Raw genomic sequence first — 21,896 nt, forward strand, 5'->3', positions numbered from 1 at the left:
TTTTAGCAAAGGGCAAAGATTAATCATCTTTTTTTATTACAGAAAGTGATCTCTCTTTTTTTTTTCTTTGATATATGGCCAAGTTCTTCTTGTGATAAGTTTAGCAAACCAGTCAAACTCAATGCAGATACACTATTTGTGATGATGTAGCTTGTCTCTGCCGCTGATCAGGCCGTAATCCACCAGATTAGGCAATGCACTGGGATTACTGGACACAGGGATGCCGCAAATGGTTTATGAAAATTTTTTTTCCTCTTTGTATCTGTCCATCCTATGATCTTGCTCTCTCTTCCCTCCACCCTCTCTCTACGCTTCTGTAATGTAATTGATTGCATTAATATGATTTGATTGGTTAGTCCCTGAGCTTTTTATAATAATAACTAATGATGGAATCTGCCTGAAACTGGAGCAGATCATCAGGTGATGCCAGAGCGGCGTTCTGCAAAACACAGATGCAATGGTTTTAACCAGCACCACTACCTTCAAATGTTCATTTCCTGTAATATTTATTCTCAGATGCCTAAATCTGATGATCTATCTGGACTACATCTGTGATACCAATGATATTTTCTTGAAAGAAGGTGAACAAGAGGACAAGGACAGGATTACATCTCCATATGTCAATGCAACATGTCACTCTGATGTTTAGGTTCATCTTATTGTCTCTTATTTGTTCGCTTTGTATGTTTTTCACATCAGCATCAGCGAATGAAGTGTATGAACACGAGTGGACAGGTATGACAAGTTTATCTTCAACAGTAATGGCATAAAGCTATAACTCCTGGCATGTGGAAATCCCGATTAGAGATGGTCTCATCCCACTGTGTAGGTTAAAGGAATATCCACCAGCTACAGATAAGAGGATTTGGGAGGAATTAATGTCATTCTTTTATTACTGTAAGGATAAATTCATAGTGATTTATGTTTGGGTGACAAAGCACCACCGACAACAGCGACCAGACACACGCTGACACACACAATCAGCTGAAGTATGCAGTGATGGACGCAGAATATATGCTGTAATACGATCAAACAAACTAGATTTCAGATTTACGATTGTACTGGGAGACGTGCGAACATCAGCAAATGCCGTAACGCTTCCCAGCGCCCTCTCAGCCGAGGTTTGCTTGGGATGGCCAGGACCCAGGAACCATCCCGTATTGGCTCTGTAGAAGAATTCTCGACTCCAGCTACAGACGAAGAGAAACAGGTCTTCCGTCATCGTATCTGGTCATGAAGCTGGTCCTGCTGACTCTCAGGCTGCTGTGCCTTGCTTGTCTCTGGCCCGTCACCTTGCTCAACAACCCCTATCCTAACCGGAAGAAAAACAAGGATGTTTACGTGGCTGAGCATGGCAAAAACAGATTCCGAGGGTGAGTAATGAATTACTTTTGAATTACTGTTCAAAACTTTTGGGGTCAGTAAGAAAAAAAAATGTAATTAATAAAATGATTGGAAAAAGTGACAGCAAAAGCATTTATGATGTTACGAATAGATTTCTATTTCTAATAAATGTTGTTCTTATGAACTTTCTATTCATCAAAGACTTCTGACAAAAATGTATCATGGTTTCCACAAAAATATTAGGCAGCACAACTGATTTCAGCATTGATAATAATAAGAAATGTTTATTGAGCAGCAATGTAATGCCTGCTGTAAATTCAGCTTTGCCATCACAGAAATAAATTAAATTTTTAATTATATTGTTTTTTTTGTAAATAATTAAAAAAATTTATGTAAAACTCTTTCACAATATTACTGAATTTTTGATTAAATAAATGCAGCCTTCATGGTGAGCATAAGAGACTTATTAAAAAAAATATATATATAAAAAAACTTTTCAATGGTAGTGTACATTGTTAGGTTGTTTGATAAATAAAATTTTACTGTTTCATCTTCAGCAAATTGTTAGTTGTAATACATCTAAAATGACTTTGTTTGGACTTTTAGACATGTAATAGGGTTTATTGAATGGTAGTGTACATTGTTAGGTTGTTTGATAAATAAAATTTTACTGTTTCATCTTCAGCAAATTGTTAGTTGTAATACATCTAAAATGACTTTGTTTGGACTTTTAGACATGTAATAGGGTTTAAATATTTGATCAGTTTTGCATAAAGATGTTGCTCTGTCGTTTGCCAGCATGCTTCAGTGTGTGAACAGATGGGGAGTAATTAGGAAAGAGTAAATAGGGGGTTTAAAAGACTGGAGGACATCAGAACCAGTTTTGAAGGGTTTCTGTGTTGTTTAGCATGAGGCTTAACTGAAAAATAGTGTTTCATTCTGGAATTTCTGATTAACCATTCAGGTGTGCTATATTGGATATTACAAGGTAGATAAATTACCTATATTGTTAGAATCTGTATTATTTTAGTAACATTGTTAATATTTAGATTTTTTTCATTTTTTTTAGTATTCACTTTAATTTTAGCTAAAGGTTTGGTAATTTTTATTGTTTTTTTTATGTGTCTGTAGTTTTACTTAATTTGTATTTATTAATTTATAGTTCATTTAGGTTTAGTTATTTTACTAGTAATTAATCTAAATGATTATGAGAAATATTGCCTTTGCAACTAGTTGAAATAAAATATGCTTTCATTTGTATTTTATTTTTGTATATTATTTATATAGTGTATTACACTTAATATGGCATTATAGTTTATTTAGTTTCAAGTAATGTAAATGTGAATTATTGAATTATCTTTGTAATATCTGTCTACATGAGGAATGAAGTGTGGCTTAAATCCATTGTTGGTGGTTGTATATTACCACAGAGTAATGAGTTACACACAACCTCAGGAGTGAGAATATGCTTTCATTCTGTAATTAAAACCATCCTGGTGCCATCATCTGATTTTTGCTTTCATAGTGGAGGATGGAGAGCAGCCAAACTGCTGTTTGGCATTAAAGTCACGCCTGCAGTTTCCTAAAAAGCCTTTTTACAGTGTCAGCCAGGTTTTCCAGGTAATTTTTGTTAATGTGTCACTGCATTGAATATTTATAAAAGCTTTATCATGGTGAACTCTGTTTTTAGAAAGAAATTAATACGGTAAAAACACATCTATTTAACTATATGTATTTAGTTTTTTAATGTAATTTAGTCATTTTTATTTTTCAGATAATCACAGCAGTGTACAGCAGCATGCATTGTGTCATTAGTTCTCTGCTGTGTTTTTGTTAGCATGATTGCGTAATGAGTCCATCACACAGTCTTTAGTGGTTGTGTGGTTCTGTATTCAGTTTGAGGTTTAATTTTGTAATTGCACTTCAGTGTGCAATTAACTTTGCCGTGTATTGAGCACAGCATGATTGACAGTATATTTGGGGTTTCAATTAAAGCACGCAGACGGAAAAGCTATGTTAGGTAAACATTGTATGTCTACGACTGACCTTCACTAGTTACTGACGTGTTTTTGGCATATTTCATATCTTATCTCTCAGGACTCAGAGAACGGCTTGCTCAGGAGGCTTCTGGAACTGCTCCAAACCATAGCTCATTTTCACAATCTGGCACACACAACCGCTGTTGTACGACAAGCTGTTTTTATAAATCATTCCTCTAATGGCTAGAGTAATTATTTTCATATTACAGATGCTGGAGCACTGCGGCAGATGTTTAGGGTAGCGTTCTGACATGGAAACAGGTCGGCAAATGATTAAAACACGTTTTAGTTCTCTGTAATGCAAGGGTCCGACCCTGGACAACATTCCCGCTATTCCCTCCTGTTGAAAAATCACAGAAGTGCAATAACGGCCTGTGTGTGTTTTTCTCCTGACCTTTTTTTCTCATTTTTCAGACGGATTGACTACAAATTAAAGAGAAAGGACAGCACTAAGTCCCTCCTGATCAAAACTGAGCAGCTGCTAAGAATCGAAGACCACGACTTTGCCATGAGGCCTGGATTCGGAGGTCAGGACTCATTTTTTATTTGCTCCAATGATCAATTTTCATCTGGATCCTGAAAATCACACTTAGAGTGTTCTTTTTAATAAACCTGATTAGAAATGGACTGTACCATTTCACTGTGTCAGAGGGCAGAGTGAGGTGGATGTTGCCATCTCTCTGCCCGGGGGGGGATTGGGGAAAGTGACCAGAGGTGACTTTGACAGGGCGAGTGTGGTCCTAAATTCAAACGTGACCCAGATTGTGCCAAACACAAATTAGATAATGGGTGTTGAGGACACAGATGTGCTTTGGTGGACAATAATCTGGATTACATCCCAGACCTGGTAAAACAGATGGAAAAGTGCAAGATGCCACTCATAGACCATTTTCACACATATTTGAATACTTAAAGGGATAGTTCAGCCAAAAATGAAAATTACCCCATGATTTTCTAATCCTCAAGCCATCCTAGGTGTATATGACTTTCTTCTTTCAGACAAATACAATCAGAGTTCCAAACCTTCCAAGCTTTATAATGGCAGTGAATGGGGGTCGAGATTTTGAAGCCCAAAAAATGCATCCATCCATCATAAGAAGTGCTCCACACGGCTCCGGTGGGTTAATAAAATCCTTCTGAAGTGAAGCAATGCGTTTGCGTAAGAAAAATATCCATATTGAAAACTTTGAAAACCGTAACCTCTAGCTTCTGCTTACTGTCGTATGCGCACTCACGAGAGAGTGATGTTCTGGGCAAATGACGTAGGTGCAGAGTAAGCTACAGTGAGAAGTGACGAATGCGGAAGCGCAGACGAGAGAGCAAAACACCGGTCACGAATTAGAAGTACAAAATGAAGATTTATTAGCTGTGTGGAGTACTTTTTATGATGGATGGATGCACTTTATTTTGCTTAAAAATCTGCCTTTTTTTTGCGTAAAAATATGCCATTAAAGCTTGAAAAAGCCAGGACATTTCTAATACATCTCTGATTGTATTCGTCTGAAAGAAGAAAATCATATACACCTACAGTAGGATGGCTTGAGTGTCTTTCATTTGTGGTTGAACTATCCCTTTAAGACACACTTACAATATGTAAATGCCATTGTAGTATTAATATATCAATTATCATAGCAAGTGCCTTTTTTAAAACCAAGATATTATAAACAGACTTTTTAAACAAAATATATAACTGCATATTGTATCAAATGAAGTTTATTCAGTTGACTGAAGTTTATTTATAAAACGGTAGATATACTGGGAAAGTATAACAACAATCACCTTGGTTTGTTGTTCTGCTATTGTAAAGTTATTGTTTGAGGTTTTAATTAAATACTGATATGGAATTTATGAATATTTTGCTTTGTAACTGTTTAAAAGTGCACTTAAGTGTGTTGAGAAACTTGAGTCGCTCTCTTTAAGTACACTTGAGTGGCCTTTCATATTATTTGCAACTACAATCTTTGATTTTTTTTTTTAAATATAAGATTTGAAGTTTAATACAACTCACAAACCTCTTTTTCAAAAGGGCCTCCGAAGTTAAATCCTCAGTCAGGTCTTATACAACCCCTAAATAGTATTTAACAACAGACTGAACTTTAAAGGGGTCATATGATGCTGCTAAAAAGAACATTATTTTGTGTATTTGGTGTAATGAAATGTGTTTATGCGGTTTAAAGTTAAAAAAACACATTATTTTCCACATACTGTACATTATTGTTTCTCCTCTATGCCCCGCCTTTTTGAAACGCGTCGATTTTTACAAAACTAATCGGTCTGAAAAGCGAGGTGTGCTCTGATTAGCCAGCTATCCAGTGCGTTGTGATTAGCCGAATTTTGCAACTTTACAGATCTTCTTTATGCACCAAGAGCTTGTAACACTCTAAAGAGAAAGGAAAAAATGAAATCGCATCATATGACCCCTTTAAACATTTATAAACGCATGCAAGCACATAAATGACAAATATCAATGGCAAATTTCACCATACATGGTTCACTGTGAGTGGTGGCATAGATGTAAGCATAAATCATTGTGTCACTTCCTTTCAACCAGCAGTGCTCTAATCTGCCAGTGCTTTAACTGTAAAAGAAGAAGCAGGAGGAGGAAGGGATAGATAAGATTAAATACGGCAGTAGTTTATTGGTGATTGAGCTTTCTTTTACATGATTGAAGAAGATTGACATGTGGAACCAGGCTTTGAATGCTGTCCATTCAGTGGACCACTGTTAATTAATGATGGGACAAATAGGATTAGAGTAACATATTGAGCTCCATATGCTCTCTCTGTAGGAGCAACGGAGGCAGTTTCTCTCTAAGTTGATATCAAAGGCATTGCTGTTGTCCTGCTTGCATATGATTGTGTCTTCAGTTCTGTAGGATCTGCCATCCCTGTGGGCATTGATGTGCAGGTGGAGAGTATAGACAGCATCTCTGAAGTAAACATGGTAAAAGTCCACATTCTCTTTTTATATAAATATAGCATGATGGTTCTGGTTCTTTAACAGTTCCATTAATGATTCTTAGTATATATTGAATAAATACTTGGAACTAAGACATTATGAGATTATTTCAATAATCTGAATACAAACCAGTTCTCAGCACAAAATTCAATAAAATGTTGGTCTTCTAAAAGCAGGCCTTTGGCTTCCTACAAAGTAAATCTCAGCAATATAAAAGGTCTTCCTGGTATATGTCAAAACCATTTTTTTTTGCACCAAAATGCCAGTAACTGCTCTTCACTGTTGCCCTTAATAAATTGTCATGTTTATCTATAAGGTCAGTAAAATCTAAAGGTCTCTTGCAGGACTTTACGATGACCCTATACCTGAGGCATTATTGGAAGGATGAACGGTTGGCATTTCCCTCCAGTAACAATCTGAGCCGCACATTTGACGGCCGGCTGGTAAAGAAGATCTGGAAGCCTGATGTCTTTTTCGTCCATTCCAAGCGCTCCTTCATCCATGATACCACCATGGAGAACGTAATGCTGAGGGTTTACCCAGACGGCAACATCCTTTACAGCGTCAGGTAGATGCCTGCAACCTCTGATGATTCATTTCCTTCATATGTAATGTTTTAATAATGGAATATTCTCTTGATTGTAGGATTACAGTTACTTCTCTCTGCTCAATGGACTTCAGCAGATTCCCACTGGACTCTCAAAACTGTTCCCTGGAATTGGAGAGCTGTGCGTGTCCACCTAGAAACATCTTCAGTTCTAGTGTAATTTAAACTTGCAGCTTTTTGACACCATTTAGACAGTAAAATAATGGTAATGGAAAGGTGCTTACAATGGAAGTATATGAAGTAATGAAATAAATGTTCGAATATGCACTGTTGCGAAAGTATAGCAGCAAGTTACATACAGTATGTTAGCATGAGACATTTTTTTTTTTCTGTCATGTGAAGCCTGTAAACCAAGCAACCTTTCACTTTTAATTCGATTTTATCAAACAATTAGATGTTTATTTGCCTAGAAAAAGGTATTTCCACTCCAAAAATGATGATTTATGACTTTACAAATTTACAAGATGATACACATAATAGCAGTAAAGTCATTGTGAGTTGCTATTTGCAACCTATTTCTTCACATAATGTGACATAAAACTGAGTGAAACAGGATATTTATCAAGAAAAATGCAAACTGGAAATCAATTAAATCATTAAACGTGGAAGTTACTTAGTGTTATTTTAGTATTATTTATGTACTATTATTATATTTATAAATATATGGAATTAGCTTTTATTTCATTTTTGGTTTTCATTTTTTTAATTTTAGTTTTAGTAATTTTATGTGCTTTTGCCATTTTTTATTTTATTTAAATCTTTTTCAATAGTTTAAGTTCATGACAACAACACTGTTACTTACTAGAGCAAATGTTAGCGTTTTAAAATTACATCTAAAAATAGCTTTATTTATCCAGGCTACTTTTAAACCCATGGAGTACATGGACCCATTTAATTTTATTGTATGTGCCTTGCTACAACTGCCTATTTTGAATCAGATGAGGACTGATTTGAAATGATTTTCTTCAGGAACCAACAATATGCCACAAATGCCGTTTGAATCCAGAACATTGATAAAATGGTGCCATAATAGCACACTTCAAGTTATCCATGTATATAAACACAACTTGAACAGGCACACTATCTTTTGCCTGTTTTCTTTATCTTTTGGCTTCTCTCCTGTATCCCATTAAGATGCATATGCTGAGAGCGACCTCATGCTGTACTGGAAAAATGGCAATGACTCTTTGAGGACAGATGAGATTGCTCTCTCTCAGTTCTTCATTGAAGAGTTTCACCCCTCACATGGTCTGGCACTGTACAGCAGCACGGGTATGGCACACTTTTCTCTCTCTCCTTCTGTGTATTCGTGCTATGACAAATCTTATCTCTTTGTCCTGTTTGGTACCAGTAGGTCATTAATTCCTGACTTTACACGCGTTTCTGTCAGGCTGGTACAATAGGCTCTACATCAACTTCATCCTCAGAAGACACATATTCTTCTTTATGCTGCAAACATATTTTCCTACAATGCTGATGGTTGTGCTGTCCTGGGTGTCTTTTTGGATTGACAGGCGGGCGGTACCGGCCCGTGTCTCGCTTGGTGCGTAACACCTATCCACACACATGCAAAAACGGCTCAAAAATGGTTCTTCTATTGTATCTCTGTGAAAACCCCCTTTTGGAAATTTTATTTTAATGTTGTTGGACTGCAACCCTGTGTGGTGTAGATTTAGGTTGCTTAGTTGTCTCGTTGCTTAACAAAGTCGTAATGTTTTTCCGCAGACAATAAGAAACAAGCCTGCATAAATGTGATTTAGCCAAGTAGGACATGGTCCTGGTTTAACATCAACAGAAAACGCATTTGTCACTCTCATTTATAATCAAACTATGTGTGAGTGCGACCATATTTTTCACACTAAAACAGTACTGACATGCATAATTTGCTGCTGTGTGAACATAGCCTATTTATGCGGCTTCACACTGTGTAGCTCCACCCATTATGAAATCTCACTGGTCCAAAATCCTGCAAAATGTGTTCTGATTAGCTGTGATTTTTAGTGATCGTGTCACAGAAGTTTCACAATTTTTTTTCTTTTATACTCGCTGGAAACCCTAGCCTGACATCTGATTGGTTGGGAAGAATCAACAAGTATGTTGATCTAGACAGCACTGCATTTTGTAACTTTGTAAATCAGTCTAAAATTGTGGTCACATTAGCGAAGTTTCCTGGGCTAAAAATGTCTGTTGTCTAGTGCCAATTGTGTAATGATGTTTAAAAGCATAGCTCACACAGAAGTCACTTTCAAGCATCTTTCTGTTGGTCAACGTGGCCAAAAGAACCCATGGTGAACTCTGTGAGGAAATCTTTTGCCCTATCGAAAAATTCCCACTTGTGTGGATTCTTACTGAAATGACTAGAGTTCAGCCTCCGAACTGGATTTCAGTTAGCTGAACAATGATAAATGTGACTGCATCAGAGTATAGTCAGTGTGTCTCTCTGCATGTGTGTTCAATCCAGGCATCACTACAGTGTTGACTATGTCCACCATAATTACGGGAGTGTCAGCGTCCATGCCTCAGGTATCATATGTGAAAGCGGTGGACATCTATTTGTGGACCAGCTTCCTGTTTGTGTTTCAGTCCGTCATCGAGTACGCAGCCGTCAACTACTTCACTACTAAGGAGGAAATGAAGAAACTCGAGCAATTGAAGGTCAAAGTTCTCTTAAACATTCTTAATTCATTCACTCTAAACTTGATACAAATTTTCAGCATTTTCTCTACATTCCAGGAAATTTTTATTTTGAAATGTCGCCCCCTGTTGATCAAATATTGTAATAGATCAATCAATTCTTTAAAATGGACTTAAGACAGCATAAAAATGCTTTTTAAACCAGATCTATTTTTGTCCACACTGTTAAGTTCTAAATAGACAAAAAAGATCCATATTGTTCATGTGCTATGTAATTATTAACCTATATGATAGCTGTCTGTAAATGGAACAAAATTCCAGTGATTATTCATGGGTAATCTTGATTTAAATAATTAAAATCTCCATTGTTGATCTCAAATCAAATATGGCCCTTGTGGACCTCAATAACATCAAATGTCAATGGACCTTGATCATCAAACCTCTGCCATAGGCATTATTTTTTTATTTTAGAGCAAGTTTTAGTGCACTATTTCTTTAATCTCCAATATGTTGTACTTTAAATAATCTTACCAAATAAATTCCAGAAAAAGTGAATTGTGTTTGCCTTCTACAGCTCTCGGGATACGATGCATCTCAAGCCATGGCGTTCGATGGCTGTTTCCATGACCAGGACATAGAGCTCAGCACATTTCCATTGTCTGACCTAAACACAGACCCATGCATGTCCTCCAGGAACTCCACAACGCCCGACCTCCCTCCCGTCCTGGGCACGCGCCTCCGTCGGTGGCGTTCTATCCGCCAAAGCGTCAACCATATCATGAACAACAGTTACAAGATCGACTCCTATTCCAGAATATTCTTTCCTTTGGCATACTTCCTCTTCAATATCATCTACTGGAGCATCTACTCCTAAGCGAGAGAATGTCATCCAGAAAACTGGCCTGCTCTGAGTTTATAAGACTCTCATAAACTTGATTGCTTGAATGTGATCACATCCAAACTCTCACACACACAGAAACTGTATCACAGACAAAAGGTATAATAAATTATTTATTATGTTAGAATCTCAGATTCCTAACTCTGCCTAAAATGTACAAGTGTGAAATTATCATAAATTCATAAAACTACATAATTGTAACATGATAAATCATATTACTTTTTTGGCTACACAGAACCCTTATACTACTCAAAAATAATTTCAGACAAATGCTGTTTTACACAGTACACAGAAAGCAAATTAGATTACATGTAACAAATTTTTAGATACATTAGCATATTAATTAAAATTTTCCTCTTTATGTAAGAACTACAAAACTGAGAGGGACTATAAAATGTGAAAAAATAAAAAATAAAATAAACAACTGTATGGAGAACATATCTCAGTCTTTCTACAACACGTCTGACAGATATATATGGTTTCTAAGACAGAATTTTTTCCTTCATTTTAAATGTAGTCCATCAATTATAAAACCTTTATTAAGTACCATTTGATGCACTTGCATCATCTGAGTTTTATTTATTTATTTATTGCAGAAGAGGTGTTTAATACTGTTTGCTGAAAATATATAGGAGTTTAAAACCCCAAAAGCATAATATACCTCACTCCTCAGTACATAGAGATATTTTTACACATCGACTCCCATAGGTACATGCTCTTGCTATTTATTACTCAGCTGTGAGCAGCCCAGTTCAATAACAAATAACAAAATGTCTGGCTATAAAGCTAAATGCTGAAAGCTTTATGGCATGTAACATTGATTCAGACAAACGGATGAGAAAAGACATTTTGAGCTGAGTCATTAGATTCTCATCTTGGTAATACATTTTTTTTTCAGGCCTGATAGAAACATAATATTAAATGGTCTGTTTCTTCACCTATTTTCCTGTCTGCGTTTATAATCCTTTTCTAAAAACTATTCAGATCTGAGTCGTGAACGGATTTGACTGTTCATCTCATTGAAGATCACATCGTCATTTGCTTCTCCTGACATGATCACACTGTCATCCACCGGTGAGCCTTTAATGTGAAATTACAGGGTTAAGAACATTCCTGACTTGTATAAAATGCATTTGTAAATTTTTTTTTTTCATCAGAACTGACCGATGCCTTGGGACGGCACTGAGTCATCGCTGCTCACTGAGCTTCGCGGTACACTGAGGGTCCCTGAATCTGCCGTCATGATCGAAGTCTTTTTAGTGTGGTTGCTCTGTGTGGCTGTCCGACTCCACTCTGTGGATAAAACATTTGAGAGATTGAGAGGAGACGCCTATAAAATATCTATTAAAGTTAACATGCAGCTATTTGTATTGGTTAATAATGTGGCGGTACCTGAATTTTCAGCCAATCGTAAACTGCCACAACAGAGGTACATTCTCCACTGTTTACGGACATTTTCCTTCAGAGCGCAGTGGAAAACAAAAATAAAAAAGCCTGAGAGAGAATGAGAACAAGAAAAAAATACCCTTTTTTAAATCAAGCGATCAAGGTAGTTGAATTATTACATTGAATTTATTTTTATTTTTTTTTACTTTTTGCATAAAACAAAATACATAACATTGTTTCTTACCCTGTAGGGAATTAAAGATGGCAAACAGGTACGTAAAGGCCAAATTGACCGGTCCCCAGGCGAAGAAGGCGAAGCCCCATGTGAGCCCGAGCAGGAAAGTAAGTCCCGCGATGCTACGAAGGTCATGCAAGCCGCTGCGGTACTGATTATTGTGAGGGTTTCTGCGCTTGATTCGTCTCAGATGGATCATCACCACCACAAACATGGCCAGGTTCAACACAAATATGACGCAGAAGTACGCCACAACAGCCACATAGAACGCTATGTTATTGTTCAGCCAACAACTAGAAGAGAGAAATATAGAAACATTAGGAGCGATGACATAATGAAGACTGATGCCTTTAAAGAGGCCACGAACTGAGAAACCAAAATTCCCTCGATCTTTTGACATATACTGTAAGAGGTCATTGTACTATAAAAACATCCTGTAAGTTTCAGAACCCAAAACTTTCTCATTAGTCTAAAAACAGCTTATATTGAATGCAGTCTGCCAAAACGACAGGTTGTGGAATGTGCCACTTTATGATGTAATAGTACTGCCTCCACAGAAGAAGATCAAAAAGGGCAGTTCATGACCCCTTTAAATGATGAGGTGAATACTTACAATTCATCTGTAGTTCCGTCAGAAAACTTCCCATAGCTTACGAGGCCATAGTTATCTTTGTTTACCGCAATCACAATAATGACGACAACCAAAGGGATTCCTGCAATAACACACATTACGAAATTACATCAGCAGTCATCTACAGCCACAAACCACACAGCTAATTTAACAGCTGAACTCACCCCAGCCTGCCAGGGAAAATTTTAGCATGTATCGGGACATGAAGTTGTTGAAGACTTTGACGATGGCCAGGTACATATGCAGAGCCTCCAGTCCCATCCAGGTGAAGGAGACCAACAGGAAGTAGTGCAGGAAGAAGGCTGTGGAAATGCACAGGCCTACAGCATCTTTGTACAGCGCCAGCCACGAGTCCAACAAGAAGACCAGGTTCAGCAAGAGCAGGCCGAAACTCAAATGGATCAAGATCTTTGAAGGGATGTCCCGGCGGAGTTTTCTGAAATGAAACAGAAGAAATGGGTAAATAGAGGTTCTTTGGGAATTCATTTCAGTTTACAGTTGAGAATAATTTTGTCACATTTTTAAGAGGTTTTTGAGGGGTCAATCGTGATTAATCAAATTTTAGGGCTTATAAACTCTGAGAGGGAGGATATTACTCACTCAAACGCGAGGTAGGTGATCAGAGTAACCGAGAGGAAGATGGCGGACACCCCACATCCGATATAAGTGATGAAGGTAAGGATGATGGCATGCAAAGGGTCAGATATGCCTTGCCGGCTAACGTCCTTTGAAGACAAAACAAGTTGCAAAATGATTAATGAAAACATTATAGAACAATCCCAGAAATGTGTAATGCATAGCTAACTCAGGGCTCAAAAATAAGGATGGCCAGTTGATTTAAATACATTTTTGTATAAATTTTACATGAATAAATTAGTTTATTTATTTATGTAAATTGTTATTTTAGGGTTAGTAAGATATTTTTCTGAAAGAAAATTTTTTTTTTCACCAAGAATAAATCAACATTGACTGTAGTAATGCAAAAGATTTTTATTTCAAATAAGCTCTGTTCTTTTTAACCTTTCTATTCAAACAATCCTGAAAAAAAAATCAAATTTCCAACACTGTTTTCAACATTGATAATAATAATAAATGTGTCTTGAGCACCAAATCAGCATTTTAGAATGATTTCTGAAGGATCATGTGACACTGAAGACTGGAGTAATGATGCTGAAAATTCAGCTGTGCCATCACATGAATAAATTACCTATATTAAAATTAAAAAAAAAGTTATTTAAATAGTAATAATATTTCACAATATCTGGTTTTACGGTAGTTTTGATCAAATAAAGGCATGGCACAGCTGGAACGGCAGGCCTCGTAGTGACTGTTGTTGAGTTGCTTTTGCTAGTCGTTGGAGTTGGAGCAATAATTGGAGCTTCTGTTGTGGAAGTGGAGCTGTTCTGAGGAGAGCTTGGGTGTATCACTGATGGAGCAGTTGTGGGAGCTGTACTGCTATTTGTGACAATGCTAATAACAATGGTCGTATTTGTTGGTATGTTGTTTGGAATGTTAATTGGGTTGATTGTTGTAGTTGTGTTAGTGATTATATTTTCAGTAAAGGCATTTTCTATTGTGCTATTTGACTGTGTTGTGTTAAGAAGACTAACTGTTGTGACAGGCTCTAAAGTGGAGTTGGTTGGCCCACTGGTAATATTTTCTGTTGTTGGAAAGGTTGTTGTATGCATCTGGGTTGTATTTGTGATGTCAAACTGTGTTGTATTAACTGTAGGGCTTACAGTTGTATTAAATTCCAATGTGTTATTGGAGGTCTCTGTTGAGTTGATGCTACGATTGACATCAGTCCCATTGAAATTGGTTTCATTCAGTGGCGCATCTGTTGTGTTAAACAAGGTTATGTTGATTGTAAAGGCTGTTGTATTTGATTGAGTTGTATTGAACAGGGAGTCTGTTGTGTTGGAATAAGGGACATCAGTTGTATTAAAAGTTGTGAAGTTAAGTGAATACATTGTAGTATTGAATTCAGGTGTATCTGTGGTGGTATCAGTTTCAGCATCTGTGGTCTCCTCCACTGTAGAATCATTCAGAAGTTGTGTTGTGTAATAAGGAATAGCTGTTGTATTGAATTCAGATGTACTGTTAAGAGGTTGAGTTGTATTTGATTCATTTACGTTACTTGGTGATTCTGTAGTGTGGGCTAGGCTTGTATTATTTGAGCGTGTTGCATTTTCAAATAGAGTGGTTGTGTTATATTGTGTAACATGTGGGTATTGTGTTGTGGTATTTAAGACAGAAGAGCTCACATTTGTTGTGTTTTTGTGGTTCGTAGTAATTTTAAGTGTTCCGTTAACTTCTGTCACATTAGGTATTGTTAAATCTGTCCTATTTTCTATGAGAGTTGTTACATTGTGAGTAAACAATGTAGTGTTAAATATTGTTGTATTGTCTTGCCCAGTAATGTTTAAATGTGTTGTGAATGTGGTGGTGTGTTGTGTAGTTTTTAATAGGGGTGTTGTTTCATTTAGGTGTAATGGTGCTGTCAAGTTAAACAGTGTTGTATTTGGCAGAAAGGTTGTGGTGGTGGTGGTGGTGGACACTGTGCCAGAGATTTGAGAATTACTTGTGTTAGATTGTGTCGCATTTTCCAGACTTTCGGATGTGAAAGCTGAGCTTGGAACTTTCACTGTTGTATTGAATGGTGTGACTGTTGTATGATGTAGTGCAGTTGAGATGAGTGGCATGGCAGTAGTAAAGTGAGGTGCGACTGTTGCATTTAATGGTCTAACTGTTGTAGTAAGAGTTTCACTTATCTGTGCTGTTGTATTGGGTGGTGTTGTTGTTTCCACCTCAGAAGGTGGTATGGCTGTTGAAATGAGTGGCATACCTGTTGTATTAAGTGGCGTGATTAATGTGTTGAGAGTTGTTGAAATTTTATCAAGTGTTGTGACTGTTGCAGCAGTTGTGTCAATTGATGTGGCTGTTGTACTGACTATAGGGGTTGTTGAACTGAGTCTTGTGACAGTTAGGTTGAGTGGTATGACTGTTGTATTGACTGGTGAATATGTTAAGTTTTGTACTGTAACTGTTGTATTGACTGGTGGGGTTGTTACATTGAGTGCTATATCTGTTGTACTGACCAATGAGGTTGTTATAATGGGTGTGCCTGTTGTGCTAACTGGTGCGGTTGTTATTTTAGGTGTTGTATTTGTTGCACTGATCGGTAATGGTGGTACATTATGTGGTGTAGTTGTTGTGTTGATTGTCGTTTCTGTTGTTTTGACTGGTGAGGTTGTTATATTATGTGGTGTACTTATTGTATGGACCAGTGAGGCTGTTACATTGAGTGTCGTATCTCTTGTACTGGCCGGTGAATTTGTTATATCGAATGTGGTTTCTGTTATTTTGGCTGTTATATTGTGTGTTGGATCTATTGTATGGACCAGTGAGGGTGTTATACTGTGTGCTGTATCTTTTGTACTGACCATTGTGGTTGTTGTATTGTGTGGTGTCCCTGCTGTACTGACCAGTGGGCTTGCTTCATTGAGTGTTGTATCTGTTGTATGGATCAGTGAGGTTGTTAAATTGAGTGTCGTTTCTGTTGTACTGACTGGTGAGGTTGTTGTATTGTATGGTGTACCTGTTGCGGTGACTGGTGGGATTATTATATTGTGTGTCATATTTGTTGTACTGATTGGTGATGTTGGTATATTGTTTGAGGTACCTGTTGTGCTGACTGGTGAGGTTGTTATATTGTGTGTTGTATCTGTTGTGCTGACTGGTGAGGTTGTTGTATTGTGTGTTGTACCTGTTGCGCTGACTGGTGGGATTATTTTATTGTGTGTCATATTTGTTGTACTGACTGGTGATGTTGGTATATTGTTTGAGGTACCTGTTGTGCTGACTGGTGAGGTTGTTATATTATGTGTTGTATCTGTTGTGCTGACTGGTGAGGTTGTTGTATTGTTTGATATACCTGTTGTACTGATTGCTAAATTGTGTGGCGTACCTGTTGTATGGGCATTTGAATTTGTTATATTGAGTGTCGATTCTGTACCTGTTGTTTTGACTGGTGAGTTTGCTATATTGTTTGATGTAGCTGTTGTGCTGACATGTGAGGTTGTTATATTGTGTGGTACTACATTGAGTGTTGTATGTTTTGTACTGACCATTGAGGTTGTTATTTTGTTTGTTGTATCGACTGGTTGAGTTGTTACATTGAGTGTTGTATGTGTTGTACTGACCACTGAGGTTGTTATTTTTTCTGTTGTATCTGCTGTATTGACCGGCTGGGCTGTTACATCAAGTGTTGTATGTGTTGTAGTGAGCACTGAAGTCATTATATTGTGTGTTGTATCTATTGTATTGACCAGTGGGGTTGTTTCATTGAGTGTTGTGTGAGTTGTACTGACCACTGAGGTTATATTGAGTCTTGTTTTGACTTGTGAAGTTGCTATATTGTATGGTGTACTTGTTGCACCGACTGTTGGGGGGACTGTTGTTGTTGATATATCATGTGCCGTATTTGTTGAACTGACTGGTGGGGTTGTTACATTGTATGTTGTACTTGTTGCGCTGACTGTTGGGGTTATTATATCATGTGTCGTAGTTGTTGTGCTGACTGGTGAGGTTGTTATATTGGGTGTCTTATTTGTTGTACTGACCAGTGATGCTGGTATATTGTTTGATGTACCTGTTGTACCGACAGGTGAGGTTGCTATATTGGGTGTTATATTTGTTGTACTGACCGATGATTCTGGTATATTGTTTGATGTACCTGTTGTACTGACAGGTGAGGTTGTTATATTGGGTGTCATATTTGCTGTACTGACCAATGATGCTGGTATATTGTTTGATGTACCTGTTGTATTGACAGGTGAAGTAATATTGTGTGTTGTACCCGTTGTGCTGACTGCTGGGGTTGTTATATTGTGTGTCGTTGTTGTTGTACTGACCAATGATGCTGGTATATTGTTTGATGTACCTGTTGTACTGACAGGTGAGGTTGTTGTATAGTGTGTTGTAACTGCTGTATTGCTCAGTTGAGGTGTTACACTGGATGTTTTATGTGTTGTACTGACCATTGAGGTTGATATATAGTGTGGTGTACTTGCTATATTGACCGGTGGTACTATATCACGTGTTGAATTGAGTGGCAGACTTGCTGTATAATTTGACACAGTGTTTGTTTGATTGCCTGTACTGTTGATGGATGTATTGAATATTAGACTTGTTGTATTGAGTGGTGTATTAGAAGTGTTTGTGACTAATGGTGTGGATGGTGTGACTGTTGGGAATGTAGCACTGCTCTCAGAACTTGTTCTTGGAGGGACAACTTGAGTTGTGTAGGACTCAGAAGGTGAGACTTCACAGCTCTCATTTAAAATAACAGCAAATGTCTGACCCTGTGCACTGGAAAACAAAGAGCAAGATTGGAATGTTTGTTTGGCAAAGGCTTTTGTTAGTCCTGAAACAACATTCTTGTCAAACAAACAATCCTAACCATTATATACTGCTAAAATGAGGAAATGATAGGTTGATAAGAATGTTGTTCAAAACATAAATCCAGTCCCAAGCCTGATTATACAGTAATATCTGATTGGTTAACAAGAATGCTGTTTCAGGACTAACACGGATGTTTGTCAGGACACATGCCCTACTTGGCAAAACCACATTAAATGGTTACGTTTACACTACCAACAGTTCTGATTTGCTTTTCAAAATTGTTCTTTAGGACTGATGTTTAATCATTAATAATTCAGGTTGGAATGTGGTTTGAATGTTTAATAAAAAATCTAATTTGGTTTGAATCTGATATCCAGAAATGTTGATTTTCAGTGTAAATATAGCCAGAGACATGGAAATATATTAACTGAAATTTGAATAATTGAAATTTGACACAAATGTGAAGTATGCACAGTGTCTAATATGAACTGAATACAAGATTTACCATTTCAAATGGTCTTTGATGTCATCAATGTGGCTGGAACTGAAATTTACAGACATCCAAGTGAATGTTGAGTTTAAAGGAATGGTTTCCGAATCAGTGGGCAAACGACATATGGCTGTATAGTAGAGAGATAGGGAAAAAAATTGCATTTTTACTGTTTACACCACTTGGATAAGCTTAGCTATAATTGGGGAATACCAGTACATACAGTTCAACACTCACCAATTTGACTGAGGGGTCCATCAAAACTAATGTTGGTACTGTCCTTCCAAAGAATGGCAATAGCAGTACTAACAGTACACACATCCAGCTGTTTTGACAGCTGCAGAGTTAACATACATGTGTAGAGCCTGAGGAATGACAGACAGGTTAAGCTGTCTGTAAATACACATAGACACACATAAACACACACGACAGTACAACTTGCCTCGTTCCTTCACCAAAACATTCCAAGTGCATTCCCTGCAAAGCATAAATCACAACCTTTTAGAGCAGATACAGAAAATAAGATTTGACCCACTTGTAACAAGATTATTTTACTGAAGATGGAAAACAAATGGATGTTTACCTGATACAACTGGGATACTTCAGTAAAAGAATTACACAGAGACCTATGAACATGAAACATGAAACATGATACACACACACACACACACACACAATATTTTGTTTTTTAGAACACTTTTTTTTCTCCCCCAGAAATCGTGATACAATTTCTCAGGATTCCTTGGTGGATAAACAGTTCAAAAGAACAGCATTTATTTGCAATAATTTTTTTTTAAACAAATTATAAACATCTTTACTGTCAGTACTGTCATACTTCTAATGTGTCCTTGATGGATGAAAGTATAAATTTCACTTTAAAAAAAATTACTGACCCCAAAATTTTGTATATATGTTTTTTTTTTTTACAGGAATTGCAGACATACCCTTGCATTCTGGATTCGTTGCAAGGAGTGCTCAGTTGTACAACCTATTGAATGAAACAATACAACTAATAAAACAATAATCATATTTTGTCATTCATTGAGGTAAGGTAACTTGCAAATATTTAGACAGCAATGTTTTGGTAAAACACTTACTATAGGCATTTTACCTGTTCGCAAAAACTTTTTCTCTAAAAACTCACCATGTTCTGAACATAGGTGAAATTCACATCTGGGCTTGCAATATTTAGACGAACAGCATAATATGTCTCTAAAGGAGAGGTAGGAGAGAGAACTTGGAGTCTGATTGGTCCATGACACATTCTTATACCTACTCTTTCATAGAATAATTATGTTCCACTCACCATTGTTGGTAGACACGTGACACTCACAATATTGTTGGTTCTCAACTAATAAAAAACAACAACCAAAATTTCATTTTTGAATATGATATTAGTCTGACTGGTATTAGTCAGAAAATGATGACCAAATAGTACTGTAAGTCCAAAGAGTAATAACACTCACCGTTGCAGGATTGATTAGCAACCAAGTCTTTAGGAATGAAACCATTCTCCTTATAAGAACTAATGCAAGAAAGAGAGAAAAATTTAATCAATAATACAATCGCACATAAACACTAAAAATGCCAGAACTAATTTAAGAGTGTGGCAAGTCAGTAGCATATTCTACCATGTGACATTGACAGGTCCCTGGGTCTTGCAGACATCATCATAAGACATTGGAGATGTGCAGTGCACAAAACCCCCTCCAGGGGGCGTAATATTGTGATCTGGGCACAGTCCTTTGCCTGTAAACAAATGCCATTCAGTGAGACTTCAAAAACAAACAATTAATCATGCATTATCTTAGAAACGGCTGTCTATTATTGTTATATGATCAATTGGATCACTTTTATTGTGCTTTTAAGGTGCTTTTTGTCATTTTGAAGCCTAACAGACCCAGTCTGCATTCACTTTCACGTTTGGAATAACAAATGGGTTAATTATGACAGAATTATGTGCTTGTCTCACTCACCCACTCTTTCTACATCTCCCAGAAGCTGGATTTGGATCGATGGGTTTATGGTCCAGTTTTGCACCAGCCTTCGGAGGATGCATGTATTCACAGGTTGGCTCAGCTGTAGTACCACAGTGCAATTTGTCCTTCTGTAAGAATGGGGGCAGTAGTAGCATTACTTGATATTGAATTTCAATGAGATCATAATTGTTGTGTAGCTTATAGAGTTAGGTTTGACTTACTGGATGTTCTGCTTGGCTTCACATCTAACCTCTGCAGTCTATATTATTGAAAAAGGCATTTTATAATGATGCAGTGTTGGACAACATCAAAGTTCAGCCCTGCCCTGTTCTCTTTTTTTTAACAAATGATACCTACCACAAAGACTATGTCAGTTTGACATGATGTAGTTTTGATTCCTGTTGTTGAAACTCCAGCAGAGCAGGTGCTTTTATGAAAAAGATCTGAAAACTGATTATAGAGGGGGGAAGCATCAGGAATTTTAGAATTTCAAAATGAAAAACCCTTTATTTTATACAATACTCTCTTCTAGTTAATAAAATAATTATTCAATACAAAACTAATTTATTATTATTATTAGGAAAACTGTTATTTATTAATTTTTTAAAATAAAAATGCTCTTACCCAAATTTGAATCTCTCCCTCCGTCATATTAGAGCCTTTCACCTCCACAAGCATCCAGTAGTATGATGCTGTGACGTAAGAAGAGAGATATTATTACACATCCCCAGGAATCACCACTTTTAATCTAAATGATGTCTTCTAAGAATAAAATAGGCTTTGTCTAAAAATGTTTTCTTTCTTACATTCATTAGCGCAGGACTGGGAAAAGTTACACTGTACTGCAAATGGCTCTGAAACAAATGAAAAGACACATCAAAGCATTGAACCATTAGGATTCATTTTATAATGTATAAATTATGTAATATGTGGCAGAATGAGAGAATGAAGGTAAGGAATTTAATTTAATATCCTGTAATTATCACCGAAATAGAAGCCATCTGTCTTTTTCCAAGAAAGAAGAAAAAAGACATAATCAGAACACAGTGATATTAGCCATACCTGTGAATAATACATTGGACGTCATTGTTCGTAGAACCGCTGTCTGATTGGTTACTTGAGCCACGACAGTTGGTGCAGCAGAAGAGCTTGCTGTCGTATGATTGACTGTTGTTTCAAAAGTACCAATTGGATGGCTAATGTGATTGCTTGAAAGTGTCTGGGCAGATATTGAAGTGCTCTGTGTAGTTTGAGTGGTTATGTAAGACATAGGTGAGGCTGGAGTTGGAGGT

The 21,896-nt window shown here is 36.9% G+C and overlaps 3 protein-coding genes across 4 annotated transcripts in view; 1 reads left to right on the forward strand and 2 right to left on the reverse strand.

The window, feature by feature from the left end:
- LOC107705271 (gamma-aminobutyric acid receptor subunit rho-3-like) overlaps positions 1 to 10,600 on the forward strand; it is a 26,556-nt gene extending 15,956 nt beyond the window's left edge. Inside the window, exons 1-9 of one of the 2 annotated variants that reach the window (XM_016508498.1) lie at positions 1,031 to 1,373; positions 3,798 to 3,910; positions 6,259 to 6,326; positions 6,686 to 6,909; positions 6,987 to 7,069; positions 8,083 to 8,220; positions 8,339 to 8,491; positions 9,410 to 9,603; positions 10,157 to 10,600. In XM_016508498.1, coding sequence (XP_016363984.1) covers positions 1,234 to 1,373; positions 3,798 to 3,910; positions 6,259 to 6,326; positions 6,686 to 6,909; positions 6,987 to 7,069; positions 8,083 to 8,220; positions 8,339 to 8,491; positions 9,410 to 9,603; positions 10,157 to 10,456 — 1,413 coding nt within the window. In that variant the 5' untranslated portion in view covers positions 1,031 to 1,233 and the 3' untranslated portion in view covers positions 10,457 to 10,600. Of the gene's footprint in view, positions 1 to 1,030; positions 1,374 to 3,797; positions 3,911 to 6,258; positions 6,327 to 6,685; positions 6,910 to 6,986; positions 7,070 to 8,082; positions 8,221 to 8,338; positions 8,492 to 9,409; positions 9,604 to 10,156 lie in introns of those variants that run through there. The other variant, XM_016508499.1, reaches the window with a different exon arrangement.
- A 345-nt stretch (positions 10,601 to 10,945) lies between these two features.
- Positions 10,946 to 18,982, reverse strand: LOC107705185 (mucin-3A-like). Its single transcript, XM_016508365.1, has 11 exons — positions 18,863 to 18,982; positions 18,641 to 18,755; positions 16,583 to 18,102; positions 14,034 to 16,498; positions 13,333 to 13,457; positions 12,897 to 13,168; positions 12,715 to 12,814; positions 12,111 to 12,394; positions 11,873 to 11,974; positions 11,645 to 11,773; positions 10,946 to 11,560 (listed from the first exon to the last, which is right to left on the reverse strand). The coding sequence occupies exons 1-11, from the start codon at positions 18,975 to 18,977 to the stop codon at positions 11,457 to 11,459; spliced, it is 5,331 nt and encodes a 1,776-aa protein (XP_016363851.1). The 5' UTR covers positions 18,978 to 18,982; the 3' UTR covers positions 10,946 to 11,456.
- A 27-nt stretch (positions 18,983 to 19,009) lies between these two features.
- LOC107705186 (uncharacterized) lies at positions 19,010 to 21,711 on the reverse strand. Its single transcript, XM_016508366.1, has 14 exons — positions 21,667 to 21,711; positions 21,411 to 21,458; positions 21,229 to 21,296; positions 20,962 to 21,054; positions 20,826 to 20,863; positions 20,602 to 20,732; positions 20,257 to 20,374; positions 20,092 to 20,150; positions 19,932 to 19,976; positions 19,770 to 19,837; positions 19,570 to 19,613; positions 19,209 to 19,251; positions 19,087 to 19,102; positions 19,010 to 19,014 (listed from the first exon to the last, which is right to left on the reverse strand). Exons 1-14 carry the CDS (start codon positions 21,689 to 21,691, stop codon positions 19,010 to 19,012), a joined length of 801 nt encoding a protein of 266 aa, XP_016363852.1. The 5' UTR covers positions 21,692 to 21,711.
- Between the last annotated feature and the right edge of the window lie 185 nt (positions 21,712 to 21,896).

Source organism: Sinocyclocheilus rhinocerous, unplaced genomic scaffold (assembly GCF_001515625.1).
Source record: "Sinocyclocheilus rhinocerous isolate Xijiao unplaced genomic scaffold, SAMN03320098_v1.1 scaffold594, whole genome shotgun sequence".
Taxonomy (NCBI): Eukaryota; Metazoa; Chordata; class Actinopteri; order Cypriniformes; family Cyprinidae; genus Sinocyclocheilus; species Sinocyclocheilus rhinocerous.